Source organism: Macaca mulatta, chromosome 2, assembly GCF_049350105.2.
Source record: "Macaca mulatta isolate MMU2019108-1 chromosome 2, T2T-MMU8v2.0, whole genome shotgun sequence".
Lineage (NCBI taxonomy): Eukaryota > Metazoa > Chordata > Mammalia > Primates > Cercopithecidae > Macaca > Macaca mulatta.
Window position 1 is genome coordinate 53,690,463 of NC_133407.1, and position 20,238 is coordinate 53,710,700.

Consider the following 20,238-nt stretch of genomic DNA (forward strand, 5'->3'; position numbering starts at 1 on the left):
CATTTGCATAATGATTAGGGTGGGGCAGCCAGTTTCCTTGTGTATTATGTAAACGTCACACCTGATAGTCCAACCAATCTATGGGCCCTATGTAAATCAGACACCGCCTCCTCAATCCTGTCTATAAAATTCCGTGCCAGAAGTCCAATTTGGGCTCCTTTCTCTCTCCCAGTAGACAGCTTTTCTACTTTGTCTTTCTTTTGCCTATTAAACCGCTACTCTTTTGACATGGAGTCTCGCTCTCTTGCTCAGACTGGGGTGCAGTGGCGCGATCTCAGCTCATTGCAACCTCTGCCTCTTGTTCAAGCGATTCTCCTGCCTCAGCCTCCCGAGTAGCTGGGATTACAGGTGTGTGCCACCATGCCAGGTTCATTTTTGTATTTTTAGTAGAGATGGGGTTTCACCATATTGGCCAGGCTGGTCTCAAATTCCTGACCTTGTGATCTGCCCGCCTTGGCCTCCCAAAGTGCTGGGATTACAGGTGTGAGCCACGGGCACCCGGCCTAAACCTCTGCTCTTAAATTCGCTCCTTGTGTCTGTCTGTGTGTTTAATTTTCCTGGCACGAGGCAATGAACCTTGGGTATCACCCCAGAAAATGATGCCACTTCAACAGTGGGACCCCATCTCTTAAAAAAAAAAAAAAAAAAAAGAATGTAAACCAGTAATGCTCAGAATTTGTTCTAAATTGATAATATAGCATATTTCTTGGTATTTTAGTCATTTTGCACACTTTTTTGGACTCCTACCTGTATTAGTCGAGGGGTCTCTAGAGGGACAGAACTACTAGCATAGATGTATATATGAAGGTGAGTTTATTAAAGAGTATTGACTTACACCATCACAAGGTGAAGTTCCAAACTAGGCCTTCTGCAAGCTGAGGAGCAAGGAAGAGAGTCTGACTCCCCAAATCTCAAAAGTAGGGAAGCCAACAGTGCAGCCTTCAGTCTGTGGCCAAAGGCCCAAGAGCCCCTGGCAAACCACTGGTGTAAGTCCAAGAGTCCAAAAGCTGAGGAACTTGGAGTCTGATGTTCGAGGTCAGAAGCATCCAGAACAGGAGAAAGCTGAAAGCTGGAAGACTCGGCAAGTCTGCTCGTTCCACCTTCTTCTGCCTGCTTTATCCTAGCTCTGCTGGCAGCTGATTAGATGGTGCCCACACAGATTGAGGGTGGGTCTGCCTCTCCCAGTCCACTGACGCAAATGTTAATCTCCTTTGGCAACACCCACACAGACACACCCAGGAACAATACTTTGCATCCTTCAATCCAATCAAGCTGACCCTTGATTGATATTAGCCATCACACTCCCGATCCTTCACCTAAATAAACCTCAACCAAAAAAACTCAACAAAACAAACAAAAGCACCATCATTCTTAGTTAAATTTCTTCATTTATTATATTTCTTATTGTCTTCATTGTATCTTGCTTTATACCAGAACTGCGACAGAGGGCAATTAGTTTTAGAGTAAGTGAAGAAAGGTAGGAAGGTTGCTTTAATTTTTCCCAAACTTGGCTTGAGGGAAAATTCACACATCCTTCAAGTTTATGAAACAGGCGACGGATCTTTATTAAACTGGCCAGCAGAAGAAGGTCATCTCCACTCACATATCGGAGGACTGGAATCTCCTCAGGGTTTGGTAGCTTTTCAGCAAAGAGAAAGAGAAGGAAACTCAGAGTCCAGCAGTGAAACTGGGGAGGTGGGAGGAGCTGAGTCATGGCACTTATGTGGGGTTGGATTCCCTGATGACGGTCCACTCTAATTCATCCGTAAGCAGGGGCGGTGGTGTTATTCTAATCTGAGTGAGGAAAGAGTTGAAACGCTGTGGAGACTTGAGAGACCAAATGGAATATGGATACCTTCAAAAGCTTATAATTTATTCATGTAGTTTAACCAGCACCTACTGAGGGGATCACAAAGATGCCTCAGACACAGTCCCTTGCCTGGAAAGTGCCCAGTGGGGGAGGTAGGGTGAGTGCTGGTCTGAAGGCTGGGTGCTCACTGGGAAGGCACTGAGAAGAGCAGTTTTCCTCAGAGAGGGTAGGACTGGGAAAAACGAAAACTCCCTTTCCTGCTCCTAAATGTGCCCCAACCTCCAGGAGGCCATTCCAAATTAGCCTCTCCATTACTCTTCTTTGGCCTCTGCTCTCCCTACTCCCTCACAGCTTTTGACGATTCAAGGCGGGTGTTGTCTTCCTGCAGCTGCAGAAACTGAATGGATTTGCCAGGACAGTCTTGCCTGAGGTGTTTTCAGTCTGTAGCTTCAAGGCCAGCCTAGGAGGGGCATTTAGCCTCTCTGGGGCAGGTTAAATGCAAGCAGAACTACTACCCTCTGCAAGCTGAGTGACCACTTACCTGCAAAAGATGATACTTACAGTATCATTCTGTATTTCACTCCTTCTTCCATAGAAAGGAAGAAATGGAGGATGGAAAATGTATGAGATGGACGAACAACAAAGAATAGGTCAGAATCTTTTACCCCAAATATCATACAACGACAGAAAACTTTTTTACAGATTAAGTCAACGATGGCTCTAATAAGAAAGATTTCTTTTTTCCCCCTTTGTTTCCAGCGGGGTTGGAATAAGAACGATTTCATTGGCAGGATAATTTTAAGGAATTCCTGAAAATCAAAAAGCGATGAGACCATGTGTATATAGAGAGAAATGACCACATGAAACCACTAAGCAAAAACACATATACTCTGAGCTCAAACGCAACAGAAATGGGAAGCAGGAGGGGCTCTGAGGTAAATGTTAGGCTGATCAATTGGGAGGTGGGCCCCTCACCTTTTCCTTTATGTTGAGTACTGGTGCCCATGGGCTGAGGCTGGCAGCGGGCACTAGCGCTAGCTTTCTACCCCTTAGCAGCACAAATTGTCTCCACAATTATCTGAAGCAAACTTTAGTAAGCAGAACAGGGAAACAGGAATTCTCAAATCCAAATTGAACGCACGACTGAGAATCACCTAATATTTGACGCCACTAAAGAGAGGCACCAGATTTACCTATCAGCTTATACTCAAGGAAATATACCAACTTATACTCAAGGAAAAAGAATTAGGAGATAGAAAAAGACTTTAGGAAATTTATCCATATTTAAATGGTTAATATTTTCTTAGGGACTTGAGAGAATGTTGTTAAGGAAGAAAAACAACTAGAGGATTTGGAAATTAATTTTATGCATATTATAAAAGATACGTTAATTTTAAACTAACCATTGAAATATAGTGTATTAAAAGACTGAGTCTGTTAGCTGGGCATGGTGGTGCATGCCTGTAGTCCTAGCTACTTGGGAGGCTGAGGCAGTATGATGGCTTGAACCCAGAAGTTTGCAGTTACAGTGAGCTATGGTCACACCACTACACTCCAGCCTGAGTGACAGAGCAAAACCCTGTCTCTAAAAACAAACAAACAAAAAACCCACTGAGTCTATTAGGTTGAGGAAAGCAACAAAATCCAACTATATTTGATTTGAACATGTAACTCAAAACTACATGACAAAGGTTGAAAATCAAAGGATGAAAAAATACCAGACAAATGCTAACAAAGAGAAAGTAAGTGTAAGAATTTAACATCAGATGGAACAGCACTTAAGGTAAAGGCCACTAAAAAGGAAATTAGGAATAACATATGTTGATAATATTACTACTTTTATTGTCAAAATAAAAACAAAACTCTCACTAATACACTAGGGCACAAAACGGGAACAGCTGAAGAGTGAACGAGTGAGGAGAAAGAATGAGCCGGCCTGGGCGAAAGGTACAACTCACAAAGAAGAGAGTCAGCGTCTTTAATTTCCTGATGCAGAGCTTCAAAATATATACAGCAAAAGCTGATTGAAACACTAAGAACAAGGAAGAAATTCACAATCATTTTGGGAAACTTTCATACATTTCTCAGAAGTAAACCCAATGACATAAAAATAAAAGGATAGAGAGGGAGGTGTGACTAGAACAACTAGACATAGAATTTTGTACCAATAAACTATACAACATTTTGGTTAAATATACATGGAACACTTATATAAAAATTATGCAACCAACCACTAAGAAAATATCAATACATTCTAAACAAGAAGAAAAAAACTGCAGGTCATATTTCCTGACCATTTTGAAAGGAACAAGAAAGGGGTAAATCTTTTGATCTATTTGAAAATTCAGTGACTACTGCATTGAAGTCAAAATAGGTATTCTAAATTATTTAGAAGTGAAAGAAAATGACAGCACTATATATTAAAACTTGTGGCAAATGACCAAAGAGGCACTCAGAGTGCTAGGGAGAAGGTGGGGGTAGGTGTGGCTGGTTTTGATAGATTGCTCAGGAAAGGACTCTGTGCGCAGAAACCTGAAGGAAGTGAGGGAACAGCCACATGCTAAATGGGGGGAAAACATTTTAGGTTGAGGGGATAGCAAATGCAAAGACCCTGTGACAGGAACATGCCTGGTATTTTCAAGGAATAGCAAAAAGGCCAGTATGGCTGGAGTAGTGAATGAGATAAGGTAATAGAGAGAGACTATTCGAAGACAGAGGTCCAGATTGTGTACAGCATTGCAAGCCTTTATAGGGCCTTGGCTTTCACTCAAGTAAAATTAGAAGTCCCCGGATAGTTCTGACCAGACTTATGTTTTCAAAGTATCATTCCAAATATTGTGTTAGAATGAACTTTGGGAAGACCAGAAGCAGGGAGACTTATTAGGAGGCTATTGCAATAATCAAGCAAGAGATGGATCAGGTAAAGAGGCAGACAAGAATGATAGCACTGGAAAATGTGAGAAGTGTGAGATTCTGGAGGTATTTTGGAGGCAGAGTTTACAGATGAGTTGGTACGGGACTGTGAAACTGAGTATTTAGAGTTGTGAAACTACTCCCGAGTTTTTGTCCTGAACAAGTGAAAGAATGTAGTTGCCATTTTCTGAGATGGAGAGGACTGAGGTTGGATCATGTGTTGAAATCAAATTCTGCTGTGTTGTTTTTTCTTTTCTTCCTAACAGGGTCTTGCTCTGTCACCCAGGCTGGAGTGCAGTGGCACAATCACGGCTCATGCAGCCTTGAACCCCCTGTCCTCCACCCCGCCAACCGTGGGCTCAAGCTGTCCTTTCACCTTAGCCTCCCAAATAGCTGGGACCACAGGCATGCGCCACCATGTCTGGAGAATTTAAAAAACAACTTTCATAGAGATCGGGTCTCATTGTGTTGCCCAAGTTGGTCTCACACTCCTGGGCTCAAGTAATGCTCCCGTCACGGCCTCCTCAAGTGCTGGGATTACAGGCATGAGCCACCATGCCTGGCCTGTGTTAAGTTTTTAATGCCCTCTTAGAAATCCACATGGGTATGTTGAATTGGAATCAGAGACTTGCAAGTCTCGAGTTCATATGAGATCTACCTGAAGATACAAATTAAAGGGCTATTAGCATGCAGATGATATTTAAGGAAGTGAAACTCGAGATAATCTGAGGAGTGAGTATAGAGAAAAGACAACCCAAGGACAAGCTCTGGGTTCCTCCAATATTTAGAAAAAGGGGAGATGAACAGTAATCAGGCCAGAAAAATGAGAAGAAACAGCTTGTGAGGTACAAGGAAAATCAGGGGAGAATAGCCTTGGAAGCAAGGGAAGAAATGATTCCAGGAAGAAGAGATCATCAGTGTTTAATGCCACTGAGAAATCATTAAAGTTCATATAAATTTAATATTTATATTAAATTCAATATTCTTCAAAATGTAGACACAAAAAAATCTTCAATACTTAATAAGTGGGAAACAAAAACAAATAGGAACCCCCTCCAACAATACAATATGTACATCATCTAGATTTTATGTTTTAAAAAAGATGTATAAAATAGGCTGGGTGTGGTGGCTCACGCCTATAATCTCGGCACTTTGGGAAGCCCAGGTGGGCAGATCACCTGAGGTCAGGAGTTTGAGACCAGCTTGGCCAACATGGTGAAACCCTGCCTTCACTAAAAATACAAAATTAGCTGAGTGTGGTGGTGTGCGCCTGTAGCCCCAGCTACTCAGGAGGCTGAGGTACTAGAATCGCTTGAACCTGGGAGGTGGAGATTGCAGTGAGCCAAGATCATGCCACTGCACTCCAGTCTGGGAAACAGAGCGAGATTCCATCTGAAAAAAAAAAAGATGTATAAAATAATTTATAAATACATAGTAAGGAGGAAGGGACACACTAAATTTTGGGTGGTGATTACTTTGGGGAAGAGAGTTAGAATAGAAGAAGAAATGAATGGAATTCTCATTTTTAAAAAAAATTATGTTTATTTCTGTATTGTTTAAATCTTTAAATATAAAAATATATTCACAAGTCACTTGTAATTTAAAAAAAAAAAAAAAAAACCTAAAGGGTGATTATGAGAACAATGAGAAAAGTAAAAAACTTCAATAATGAACTCTTCCTTTTGCATCAAAATGATTCTTTTTTGATTAAAATTAATTTCTAAGTGGGGAGAGGAAGGGAGGTGGGGGAGTGGGGGAAGGAAGTAGGGGGAGAAAGAGAGGGGAGAAAGAAGTATCTTTATATTTTGGGTAAAAATGTATTTACTATGGATGTAATGTAACAAAAGGAGGCGATACTGAAGATTTCTAACCAAGAAAGAAGTTTGTCTGGAGCCTAAAAATTTGACTACAGTTTCCAGACTCACTGAAAGTAACTGGAATAGTGCTTAGCACATTGTAGACCCTCGCTCTGTGTTGCCTGAATCTGCAATCTCCCCTTTGTTTGGTGGTCATGAGATATTCCTTCCTGTGTTGAATATTGAGATTCTATTTCCACATACTTAAAAGTTGAAGGCACCTTTGAAGTTTGGAGTTATGTGTTCCTTTAAAAATCAATGAAACAGGTCTTGCGCGGTGGCGTGCCTGTAGTCCCAGCTACTTGGGAGGCTGAGACAGAAGAATCGTTTGAACCCGGGAGGTGGATGTTGCAGTGAGCCAAGATCCCACCACTGCACTCCAGCCTGGTGACACAGAAAGACTGCATCTCAAAAAAAAAAAAAAAAAGAAAGAAAGAAAAAAATCGATGAAATGGGCCAGGCGTGGTGGCTCATGCCTGTAATCCCTGCACTTTCAGAGGTTGAGGCAGGCGGATTATCTGAGGTCAGGAGTTCGAGATCAGCCTGGCCAACATGGTGAAACCCCGTCTCTACTAAAAATACAAAAATTAGCCAGGCGTGGTGGCAGGCGCCTGTAGTCCCAGCTACTCAGGAGGGTGAGGCAGAAAGAATTGCTTGAACCCAGGAGGCAGGGGTTGCAGTGAGCCGAGATCGCGCCACTGCACTCCAGCCTGGAAGACAGAGTGAGGCTCCATCTCAAAAAAAAAAGAAAAAAAAAGAAAAAGAAAAAAAAATCAATGGAACAAAGGTCCTTGAAGTTTAAGGGACCTGTTCGAAGTCACACACCATATGTGTTATTTATGTATATAGCTATACATCCATCTCTATTTGTATCCATCTCTACATCTATATTATTTTATTTAGTGCCAAGTACTACCCTTAGTACTTTGCATTCTCATCAAATCTTCACAGTAATCTGTAAGGTCGGAATCACGATTCCATTTTATGGATAAGGAACTGAAGTTCAAGTTCACTCAGTCAAGTGGCAGAGTTAAGGTTTGAAACTACAGAGAATCTGCAACCTGAATTCCATGTTCTTTTTTTTTTTTTTTTTTTTTTAGTAGAGACGGGGTTTCACCCTGTTAGCCAGGATGGTCTCGATCTACTGACCTAGTGATCCGTCTGTCTCGGCCTCCCAAAGTGCTGGGATTACAGGCTTGAGCCACCGCGCCCGGCCCCGGCTAGTTTTTTTGTATTTTTTAGTAGAGACGGTGTTTCACCGTGTTAGCCAGGATGGTCTCGATCTCCTGACCTCGTGATCCACCCGTCTCGGCCTCCCAAAGTGCTGGGATTACAGGCGTGAGCCACCGCGTCCGGCCGAATTCCATGTTCTTAACCATCATGCATTATGGCTGGTCACTGAGAATGTACTCAGGGCTGTGCCCTGGGAGAGGCACTGGAGTTACAGAAGTCAATCAGATAGAGATTCTTCCTTTCAGGAGATTGCCATCCAGTAGGAAAGGCAGCACTGTTCAGCAAGCACGGGGATGGAGGTAAGTACACAGAAAACCCATAGAAGGATGTGGTTGAGGCTGACTGGGTGAAGGACTTGGAGGTCTGGGAAGTGTCTCCAAGGAAATGGGGCTTATGATTGGTCTTGAACGTGATTCAAACTCAGGTCTCCTGACGCAGCCCAAGCCTTTCTACCATGGCAGGGAGAAAAACAAACACAACATGAAATCTTTAAACAAAACCCCCAAAGCAGCACTACTCAGGCACAGAGCAAACATGCAATAAGTGTTACTTGGATCTGAGTCTGAACTTAAAGGAGTTTCAGAGTAAGAAACAATAAAGCTGCCTCAATTCCATATGAAGCTTTCACTACATGTTTTTCCATTGAATTCCAAAATCCTAGTGGACAGTAGATTATGCACTAGTGTAATCTATCAGTAATAATACTAACAAAAGTTATTTTACTCTTATTATTATTCTAAATGCTTTAAACTGTTTTTAAAAATGTACCTACCTTCACTTTGGTTCCAACACTGATTCTTGCCTGTTGACCCATTGCTAGAAAAGTTATAGAAATCTTGTCTTGTTCTAAGATGCGGACTCCAATATAACGGTTCAAAGCCAGAAAGACAGGTTTAAATGAAACAAAGGGTGAGGAAGTGATGGAATTTGACCAATTCCAAGCCCTTATTCTGTTGCCGGCTTGATCTGAATATTGACCTCCCAATATATTGATGTATACCCTGGGCAGGAAGGAAATGTAAAAATCATAAACAGTAACACCGTAATAAAATACTGGAATTATCCTTGTTACTTGCTAGCCAAGGGGACAAACAGTTTATGCCAGCAATTAGCATGAGTGGTGGAAACTTCAGGTCATCTTAGGAGTGATAATACTATGACTAAATTCTACACTAATTTGAAGTACTGTATCCCATTTGAGTTCATACTGATAAACTAAAATGGGCCCAAAGGATCAACCTGGGATGAAGGAGTCTGGAAGGATGAAGAGGGAGCAGGGAAGGTTTAGTCTGGAGAAAATAAGATACAGAAGAAGAGTAGATTAATCCTGAAAGAGGAGGAAAGACCAATGCTCAGATTTTCACCACACCAAAATAAAGACTTGTGGCTGTAAATTCTGGGGAAGACTGTGTCGACCTCAGCACAAGAGAGCTGTTTTCTGGCAATGCCCAATGAGGAGCTAGGAGTCCTTCCACGAGTCCTGCCGTCATGGCTGAGTGTGGCGGCAGAGGCTCAGGGAACAGCTCTGTGATCACTGCAGTGGAGAAGAGGTCTGTGACAGAGCAAAGGTGGACACCTTAGACCCACTAGGTGACCCTATCTCTTCAGACCATGAATGCCTTACATTTTACAACATCACTTTTAGCCCCTCACCATCTGAGATCTGGCAGTACTAATCGCTGTGCCATTCTATTCAGTTATCTCCTTCTCATACCCTCTTACCATCCCCACCTTGAGGAGAGAGAACAGATATAGTTCTGAGTACTCAGAAAGTTGGCTTAATTTGAGAATGAATTATTTTTTTAAAACTAGATGACTTGGCTATGGGGACCCCTAGCTAACATCTCATGTCCCCAGTATTGATCAGTGGTAGTAATCTAATAACAAAAGCACAAATGAGAAACCGAGGTGATTATCTTATTGTGTCTGGGAAGGGAAGATTTAGTTTTATCTTGAAATCTGGGTGAAAATAATTATCTAGCTAAAATTTTCTGGATAAGTTAGTCCCTTGTTTATTTAGTAAGCATTCTTTGAGTCTACACTATGTACAGATATGCTGCTATGTAGTAGCAAAGATTCAGGATGTGCCCTGAAGGAATGTCAGTCCGGTAAGGGAAATGGACTTACTACACAAGAGGCAGAGATAGGGCTATGAGAGTATCAAGGAGCCATCTCAGGGTGCCTGAGAGTTCAGTTCACGGGGCAATGGCTTCATAAAACCAATCTGGAAGAACCTATGGGTTTCCAGTCTAGAAACCAACGAATATTGGTGACAATTAATATCAATTACCATCAGAGGTAACATAGAATTGCTATAGAATCCTGAAAGATACATAGAAATTTTCCAATATACATGGTGGTAATGAATTGACTACTGCTGTAGACAAAAAACACAAATAGCTCGGTATCCTAACTTTCTCAAGACTAGAAGTATAAACTTCGCCAATTATTGGCAGAAGTTCCTGAGATGAGATTGTTATACCTGTATATAACTTAAAGGAAAAGACCTGTTTCTGAAAAGTTCAAAAAGTTTAAACTGTTTTGAAGTTAGAACCCAAATTTCACTTTGTCAGGCTAAATGAAATCATATGAAGTCACATAATTATACATAGTAGGTTAAATTGGGACCAGGATCTTCATTGCTCCGGATATTTTGTCTGTATGTTATTGTTCTTGCTTGTGGCTATAGGATGCTTACTAGCTAGGAATGTATCTCAAACAATAACAACATAGTGTATCAACTGTCTATTGACAAGTTGTTTACACAGATGAAGCAGAATGGCATAGGCTCTAGAGACTGCCTCAGTTAACATCCCACATCTTTAGAGTTACCATATCATTTATCAAGTTTTTTTCTATGTTGTAATTATATAGTTCATATATTCTTACTACATATAGAAATAATACGATGAGCTTTATTTTTATAGTTGCTTGGTATTTTTCCACTGAGAAGCATATGGAATGGTGTAAACCAAAAATGACCCTGAGTTGAACATTACCATTTAAGACCACTAACTTAAATAAATCTTCTTAAACCCATTCTTATCATTTAAAAAGAAAAAAACAAAATTTCCCAGAACGAAAGCCACAAAATGGCAGCAGCAGGAACCTAGAAGCTTACCAGACATTTCCATTGGGATGATAGCAGGAACTTCTGCCAGAGGAATCCAGCACTGCCAGGATAGCAGGGTTAGTGGGCATATCTTCTTGGACTATACAAGTGAAACCATTTACCTTGTTGGGCACTCGAATGATGGCTAGGTTTCCAGATGGATAGCTGAGATCAGATAAGGTCATATAAATTGTTCTAATGCTCCTTGACTATTCTGGGAACAAATTCAATTTATGAGAGCACTCTGAAATGATAAAGCATTCTGAAAATGGGAGGTACTATATTAATACAAAAAATGTTATGCTTTTTATGTGGATCAGAATATACTGATGGGATGCAAGAATACTCAACAAAAAACTTGCAAATGAACTGTCACAATATAAAAAGGATTATGCACCATGATGAAGTAGGGTTTACCCCAGATATGCAAGTTTGGTTTAACATCTGAAAATAACTTAATATACCATCTTAATAGAATAAAGAGCAAAAAACACATGGTCATCTCAACGACACAGAAAAAGCATTTGACAAGTTTCAACCCTCTTAATAATAAGAAAACTCAATGGATTTCAAATAGAAATGAATGTCCTCAACCTGGTAAAGAGTATCTACAAAAAGCCCACAGCTGGGCTGGGCATGGTGGCTCATGCCTGTAATTCCAGCACTTAGGGAGGCCAAGGCAGGAGGATTGTTGAAGCCCAGGAGTTTGAGACCAGCCTGGGCAATATAGTAAGATCCTGTCTCTACAAAACAATTTATTTTTTCATCTTTAGAATTTTGATATTTTAATTAAAAAAAACCCCACAATTAAAACCATACTTAATGGTGAAAGACTTAGTGCTTTCTTCGTAAGATGAGAAACTAAACAAAAATGTCTACTGTTACTACTTCTATTCAACATTGCACTATAAATAGATGTTCTGGCCGGACGCGGTGGCTCACGCCTGTAATCTCAGCACTTTGGGAGGATGAGGAGGGTGGATCACGAGGTCAGGAGATTGAGATCATCCTGGTGAACATGGTGAAACCCCATCTCTATTAAAATTACAAAATTAGCCAGGCATGGTGGTGTGTGCCTATAGTCCCAGCTACTCAGGAGGCTGAGGCAGGAGAATTGCTTGAACCTGGGAGGTGGAGGTTGCAGTGAGCCAAGATTGTGCCACTGCACTCCAGCCTGGGCGAGAGAGCAAGACTCCATCTCAAAAAAAAAAAAAAAAAAAAAAAAAAAAAAAAAAAAAAAAAAAAAGATGTTCTAGCCATGGAAGTTTGGGGGGAAAAAAAAGGAAATGAAAAGCATCCAGATTGGAAAGGGAAGTAAAACTGTACCTATTAGCAGATGACATGTTCTTGTATATAGAAAATCCTAAGGAATTCATAAGATAATGTATTAAAACCAGTAAATGAGTTTAGCAGGGTTGTAAGCTACAAGATCAATATACAAAAACAAATTGTATTTCTATACACTAGCAGTGGATATTCTAAAAATGAGATTAAGAAGGCAATTCTATTTTCAATAGCATCAAAAGTAATGAAATATACTGAGGATAATTCACTAACTGTTAATACTCATTTCCATATCCAGGCTCATTAGAAGTCCAGAAATAAACACAAGATTGATTCTAAATCATTTTGCAGATCAGTCACAGCCTTCAAGAAAGCTAAGAGGAATAAAGTCAGGGCATGAAATGATTAATAACAAAAGTTGGAAAACCATATATTTTTATATGGTTTTTATACAGACACAGCCTGTAGTCCCAGCTGCTGGAGAGACTGAGGTGGGAGGGTCACTTGAGCCCAGGAGTTTGAGGCCAGCCTAGGCAACATAGCAGGGCTCTGTCTCTTAAAAACTTTAAAAAAATTTTTAGGCCAGGTAAATTATTTAAAATTTATTGATGTAATTAAAACAAAACCTACACACTCTCATAGGGTCTAGGGAACTAAAACTTCATTATGCTTCCTATGCTGTGAAAGTCATTTTTCTGGCTTATTATTGGGGTTTAAGTAAACACTTCGGAAACGATAACTAAAAATGACTTTCTTCTACAAGGGGAGGCTCTCAGTTCATGAAAAGGCCGCCTCATTTTTTTGCTTTTTGTTTTTACTTTCCTCAGATATTATGAGGATCCGAACAGCTCAGAAAGTGTAAATATTAAATGAATGACCTGGCCATCAGGCAGAAAGTCCAAGCGATCAACAACTTGGTGTTCTATGAAATAGATACTGAATTTTGGTATTAAAAATTTTCTGCTGCTCATGGGTGTGTAAACTAGTATACATTTTCTGGGATGGAGGGATGGCAAAATCTATCAAAGCTTTAAAATATCCAAATTATTCATCTAGAATTTCTACCCCTATATGTTTGTTTGTTTATATATTTATTTATTTATTTAATTTTTTGAGATAGGGTCTTGCTGTGTTGCCCAGGTTGGAGTGCAGTGGCACGATCACAGCTCACTGCAGCCTCAACCTCTCTGGCTCAGACAATCCTCCCACCTCAGCCTTCCAGGTAGCTGGAACTACAGGTGCGCACCATGACACCTGGCTCATTTTTGTATTGTTTTTGTAGACACAGGCTTTCCCATGTTGCCCAGGCTGATCTCAAACTGCTGAGCTCAAGAGATCTGCCCACTGTGGCCTCTCAAAGGGCTGGGATTATAGGCATGGGTCACCATGCCCAGCCTCAACCCCTAGGTATATAATTTAAGAAAGTAAGTGGTGACTATGCCACAAAGTATGCACAAAGCTGTTTATTTAGCTGTTGTGTATAATAGCAAAAATTGTGAAACCACCTTTGTTCAGTAATAGCGGATAGGTTAAATGAATTGTAGTACATCTATATAATAAAGTACTATGTGGTTATAAAATGGTGTTGCTACCTGTTTTTTGGGGAAAAATGGTGTTGTATCTTTATATTTATTGCATTATCATATATTTATAACATTATTGTATAATTTCATTATGTAAAGGAGTCAGTTAGAAAATATGAATAAACAGTTAAAGAATCAATTTATATATATACATGCTCATAGATAGAGAAAATATTTTTAAAAACCCCATGGGCCAGGTGTGGTGGCTCACGCCTGTAATCCCAGCACTTTTGGAGGCCAAGGCGAGCAGATCACCTGAAGTCAAGAGTTCAAGACCAGCCTGGGGAACATAGTGAAACCCTGTCTCTACTAAAAATATAAGTTAGCTGGGCATGGCAGCATGTGCCTGTAATCCCAGCTACTTGGGAGGCTGAGGCAGGAAAATTGCTTGAACCTAGGAGGTGAAGGTTGCAGTGAGCCAAGATCCCACTACTGCACTATAGCCTGGGTGAGACTATGTCTCAAAAAACACACAAACAAAAACCACATATTTTTATGTTTATTCATTTATTTTTCTCTCTTTTTTTTTTTTTTTTTAACTGCTCTTTGCAGAGCAGAGCTACCCCATAGGAAGTGCATTCAGAATAGCCAAAAAAGAAAAAAAAAGAAAAAACAAAAACCATTTATTTTTAAATGCTGGCTAGACACAGTGGCTCACACCTGCAATCCCAGCCATTTAGGAGACTGAGGCGGGAGGATTGCTTGCACCCAGGAGTTCAAGACCAGCCTGGGCAACATAGAGAGATCCCCATCTCTACCAAAAATTTAAAAAATTAGCCAGGTGTAGTGGTGCATGTCTGCGGTCGCAGCTACTTAGGATGCTGAGGTGGGGGGACTGCTTGAACCCAGGAGGTTGAGGTTGCAGAGGGTCATAATTGTGCTACTGCACTCTAACCTGGGCCTTACAGTGAGACCCTGTCTTAAAAAAACAATAGTAATAAAATGCTATCAGCTTTTCTCTAGGTGGTAGAATTTGAGGGTAGTATTTCCCTTCCTTCCTTCCTTCCTTCCTTCCTTCCTTCCTTCCTTCCTTTCTTCATTTTCTTCCTTCCTTCCTTTCTTCCTTCCTTCCTTCATTTCCTTCCTTCCTTATTTCCTTCCTTCCTTCCTTATTTCCTTCGTTTCTTATTTCCTTCCTTCCTTATTTCCTTCCTTCCTTCCTTCCTTCCTTCCTTCCTTCCTTCCTTCCTTCCTTCCTTCCTTCCTTCCTTCCTTCCTCCCTTCCTTCCTTCTTTCCTCCCTCCCTCCCTCCCTCTTTCTCTTTCTCTCTCTTTCTCTCTTTCCTCTCTCTTTCTGTCTTTCTTTCTTGGTCTTGCTCTGTCATTTAGGCTGGAGTGCAGTGGCATGATCATGGCTCACTCAGCCTTGACTCCCCGGGCTCAAGCAATCCTTTCACCTCAGCCTCCTGAGTAGCTGGGACTTCAGGTGTGTACCACCACATCTGGCTAATTTTCTTATTTTTTGTAGAGATGGGAACTCACTATGCTGCTTAGGCTGATTTCAAACTCCTGGGCTCAAGTAACCCTCCTGCCTCAGCCTCCCAAAGTGCTGGGATTATAAGCATAAGCCACCATGCTCAGCCAATATAGTTTCTTTATAGTTTCCTTTTATCTTTCTATTTATTTGTCTTTTTAATTAAAATTTCTATTTTTCAATTACGCTGGATCTTTATCTTTTTCTGTGTTTTTGTTTTTGTTTTTCTGAGACAGGGTCCCACTTTATTGCCCATGGTGGAGTGCAGTGGCACAATCTCAGTTCACTGCAGGCTCTACCTCCTGAGCCCAGGTGATCCTCCTACTTCAGGCTCCCGAGTAGCTGAGACTACAGGCATGTGCCACCACACCCAGCTAACATTTTGTGGAGACGGAGTTTTGCCATGTTGCCCAGGCTGGTCTCAACCTCCTGAGCTCAAGTGATCTGCCCGCCTCGGCCTCCCACCGTGCTGGCATTACAGGCGTGAGCTGCTGCGCCCGGCCATGTATTTCCTTCCTTTACCTTTCTCTTTTTTGAAGTAATAAAGCTAATAAAAATAACTTGTTGAAAGAGGATACAATATTTGTGTTGTCCCATCTGGAAATGAAGTTAGAAACTTGCTCCCATGTTTGTAATGCTTCTCCAAGAGCTCATTCCTGACAACCTGTACACCACAGAAAAGAAAAGACACTTAATTATTTTGGACATAAAGTCGCAAGTACGACAACAATGGACATCAGCTGGTTACTAGACAGTCATACAAACCATTTATTAATTTAAATTTTGGCCCTGCTTCAACAACAGGAGACAACCCTTAGCAATTATTAACAGATTGTCCCTAACCCTTGCAAGTATAACTTGATAAAAATCCTTCTGGTAGAAATCTGACATTACATATTGATTTTAATTTTTTTTTTAAATAAATGTTACTACAAGAACAAAAGCAGATAAAAACCAGCCCCTGCACAATGTGCAGTGCCATTGCTATCATAAATCAGATATTCATGTATGCATGAGTCTGTTTCTGGACTCTATTATGCATATGGATTTCCTTGTTTATCCTGCCCCAATACTATACTGGCTTAATTACTATATCTTGTAATAGATCTTAATAGCTAGTAGAACACATCCTCCTCTCCTCAGCCTCTTCTTCTTCAAGAGTGTTGTGGTTACTCTAGGTTCTTTATATTTCCACATACATTTTAGAATCAACTTGTCAAGACTTCCCTTCCCCCAATACACACACATAGGCAATCTTGTTAGAATCTGAGATTATATTGGATCTATAGATCACTCTGGAAAGAATGATCAAAGAGTGTCGTCTCTAAAAAGGAAGAGGTAGGCTAAAATATCTCATTATGAATATGGTTTTCTTTATTTCTCCTTTTGATTCTGTGAAATTTTGCTTCACATATTTTTGAGGCTGTGCTAATATGGACAATATATTTTGTAATGCTATATCTTACTGGTGGATTGAAATTTTGTCAATTAAAAAGTGATCATCTTTATCTTTATCTTATAAAGTGATCCTCTTATCTTTACCTTACACTTTCTTTTTTTTTTTTGAGACAGAGTCTTGCTCTGTTGCCCAGGCTGGTGTGCAGTGGTAAGATCTCGACTCACTGCAACCTCCACCTCCTGGGTTCAAGTGATTTTCCTGCCTCAGCCTCCTAAGTAGCTGGGATTACAGGCATGTGCCACCATGCCTGGCTAATCTTTCTATTTTTAGTAGAGATGGGGTTTCACCATGTTGGCCAGGCTAGTCTCAAACTCCCTACCTCAGGTGGTCTGCCTGCTTTGGTCTCCTAGAGAGCTGGGATTACAGGTGTGAGCCACTGCACCTGACCTATCTTACACTTTCTTGAAATACATTTGAACTGGGTATAGAATTCTAGATTGCCATTGTTTTCTTTCACCACACTGAAGACATTCCATTGCCTTTGAGCCTCTATTGTTGCTGTTGGGAGGTTATCTGCCAGTCTGTTTTCTTTTAAATGTAACCTGAACTTTTTTTCCTCTGTTACTTCTAAGAATTCTTTCTTTCTTTCTTTCTTTTTTTTTTTTTTTTTGTTTTTGGTCTTTAGTTTTCTGCAGTTTCACTATAATATGTCTAGAATTTTTTTTCTCATACTGCTTGAGATCACTGGGATTCTTAAACCAGTCAATGGGTCTCTTTTATCAGTTTTGAAAAATTATCATCCATTATCTTTAAAATATTAGCTTTGCCTGATTATCTTTTTTTCTCTCCTTCTGGGATTTTGAATAAATGCATGTTAGACTTCTCATTTTATTTTTGTACCATACACTCTGTCTTGTGTTTCTTGCCCTTTTTTTTTAATCCCCATAATGAATTTTGATATTTTTTCTTTTCAACCTTTCTTCCTGGGCATTGGTTCTTTCTTTAGTGGAGTCTAACCTGCTTTCAGCTCTCATCTTTCAAGTTTTTAATTTCGATTGTTGTATTTTTCATTTCAGTTGTTGCAGTTTTCATTTTCATTTCAGTTCATTTTTTTCCATTTCAAATTTGCTACATCAGTTTATAGTTTTCTCTTCCCTTCATATATCTTCAAGCTGATCTCTTATTTTCATGATCACAGTTAGACTTCCTCATTTTCCAAAGTCTTTTCAGGTCTCTTCGTATTGATTATTATTCCTCTGGATTTTTAGTTGTATTGTTAAGTTTTCTTGTGTTCTTGGTTATTTTTCACTGTATGCTGGTAACTGAACTTGAAAAATAATTTGTAGGTGTGATTTGAAGGTTGAATTAGTGACCTTCCTCCAAAGATAGTTTGGATTTACTTCTGCCAGGCACCTGGGTTTACTGACACCCCTTACATTCTTTTTGTTTGTTTGTTTTGAGATGGGTCTTGCTCTGTCACCCAGGCTGGAATGCATGATCATAGCTCACTGCTGTCTCAAACTCCTCAGCTAAGGTGATTCTCCTGCCTCAACCTCCCAAGTAGGTGGGCCTACAGGCATGTGCTGCCATGCCCAGCTAATTAATTTAAAATTTTTTTTTTTTTTTTTTTTTTTTTGAGATGGAGTCCTGCTCCGTTGCCCAGGCTGGAGTACAATGGTGCAATCTCGGCTCAGTGCAACCTCTGCCTCCCAGGTTTAAGCAATTCTCTGCCTCAGCCTCCCGAGTAGCTGGGATTACAGGTGCCCACCACCTTGCCCAGCTAATTTTTGTATTTTAGTAGAGATGAAGTTTCACCATGTTGCCCAGGCTGGTCTCGAACTCCTGAGCTCAGGCAGTCCACCCACCTTGGTCTCCCAAAGTGCTAGGATTACAGGCATGAGCCAACACACCCAGCCAAGAAAATTTTTTTAGAGATGGGATTTTGCTATGTTGCTCAGGCTAGTTTCAAACTCCTGGCCTCAAGTGATCCTCCCACCTTAGCCTCCTAAGTAGCTGGGATTACAGGTGCAAGCCAGTTTGCCTGGTTCACCCCTTAAATTCTATGTCTCCCAAGATAAACAAACCAGGTCTCAGTAATTTAATTCTGAGAAGTCTATTCTGAGGGACTATACTTACATAGAAATGTACTTACATACAAGGATATTTAAAGAAATGGCATTTATATAGCAAAAAATTGTTATGAATCAGTATGTCCAAGAACAGAAAAATGGGTTAAACTACATGATAAGTTATATAGCTATTAAAATAATATTAATGTAAGCTATATATTATGAATTTTTTTTTTTTTTTTAGACAGGGTCTTGTTCTGTTACCCAGGCTGGAGTGCAGTGGCACAAACTTGGTTCACTGCAACCTCTGCCTCTAGGCTCAAGGGATCCTCCTGCCTCAGCCCACCAAGTAGCTGGGACTACAGGTGCATGTCAACATGCACAGCTAATTTTTCTATATTTTGTAGAGATGGGGTTTTGTCTTGTTGTCCAGGCTGGTCTTGAACCTCTGGATTCCAGCAATCTGCCTGCTTTGGCTTCCCAAAGTGCTGGGATTAAAGGTGTGAGCCAATGTACCTGGTCTTGGAAAATTTGTTTTTATAATTAAGTTAAAAAAAGAGATATAAGTATGTTAACAAAAACCCATGCAAGGAAAACCATCTAGAACAGTGCTAATATAACTTTTGATTACAAGAAAAATGTTCTGTATCATCACTGCAGTACAGTAGCCACTAGTTACATGTAGCTACCTAAGACTTGTGGAATGGCTAGTGTGACTGAGAAATTACATTCTTAATTTAATTTAATTTAAATCTAAATAGCCAAATGTAGTATTTTTACCATATTGGGCAGTGCAAGTCTAGAAAATATTGAAATATTAATGTTTTGGGAGAAGTGATTGAGACTTTTGGTAATTTTCTTCCCTTCCTTTTAATTTTCTAAGGGTTCCAAATGTTCTCTAATATGCAACTCTTACATTTTAAAGTAAAAAGGCTTTAACCCAAACATAAGACATTGTTATAAAGTCTAGTAGAAGTTAAAAGGCCAAGTCTGTACCAATTCTTTTTGACAAGTAGTTAAATGCATCATGTAGCCAAGCTTCATGAAAGATTATATAATTTTAGGTCAAACTGTTTTTTTTAAATACCAAGTAAAAAAATTACAAGTTCATTACCTTTCCACATGCTATCCGAGAATCACAACAAATGATGGACATGTTACTGTTTCTCAGTTGAAAATCAAATACAATGTCATCAATTGTCTGTTTTTCTGGAATATCCACAGAAAGTTGATAAGAAATTGTTTTTAAGCGCTTTGAATCTAGTGGGAAAAGAATCACATAGAAATACATATATGTTTTAAATTTTCTAAAGCCTCTTTTCTAAAATGAAATTTCAAACTCCAATATAAACACACTGATTCATAAGAAATTTTTATATTCAAATTTTTCATCATCTTTAAAAATTTTATTATTCCCCTTTGTCAAAAAATGAGAACATTCCTTCGTTAAAAGAAGAAAAATGAGACCGGGTGCAGTGGCTCACACCTGTAATCCCAGAACTTTGG

General features: G+C 39.9%; 1 protein-coding gene across 3 annotated transcripts in view; it reads right to left on the reverse strand.

Annotated features, from left to right (window-relative positions):
- Positions 1 to 1,082: 1,082 nt before the first annotated feature.
- Positions 1,083 to 20,238, reverse strand: part of ERICH6 (glutamate rich 6) — a 46,389-nt gene continuing 27,233 nt past the window's right edge. For all 3 annotated transcript variants that reach the window (XM_077991575.1, XM_001107825.5, XM_077991574.1), the window contains 5 exons: positions 19,847 to 19,992; positions 15,843 to 15,928; positions 10,934 to 11,089; positions 8,585 to 8,813; positions 1,083 to 1,639 (listed from right to left, as the gene is read on the reverse strand). In XM_077991575.1, the coding sequence (XP_077847701.1) occupies positions 1,376 to 1,639; positions 8,585 to 8,813; positions 10,934 to 11,089; positions 15,843 to 15,928; positions 19,847 to 19,992 (881 nt within the window). In that variant the 3' untranslated portion in view covers positions 1,083 to 1,375. The remainder of the gene's footprint in view (positions 1,640 to 8,584; positions 8,814 to 10,933; positions 11,090 to 15,842; positions 15,929 to 19,846; positions 19,993 to 20,238) is intronic.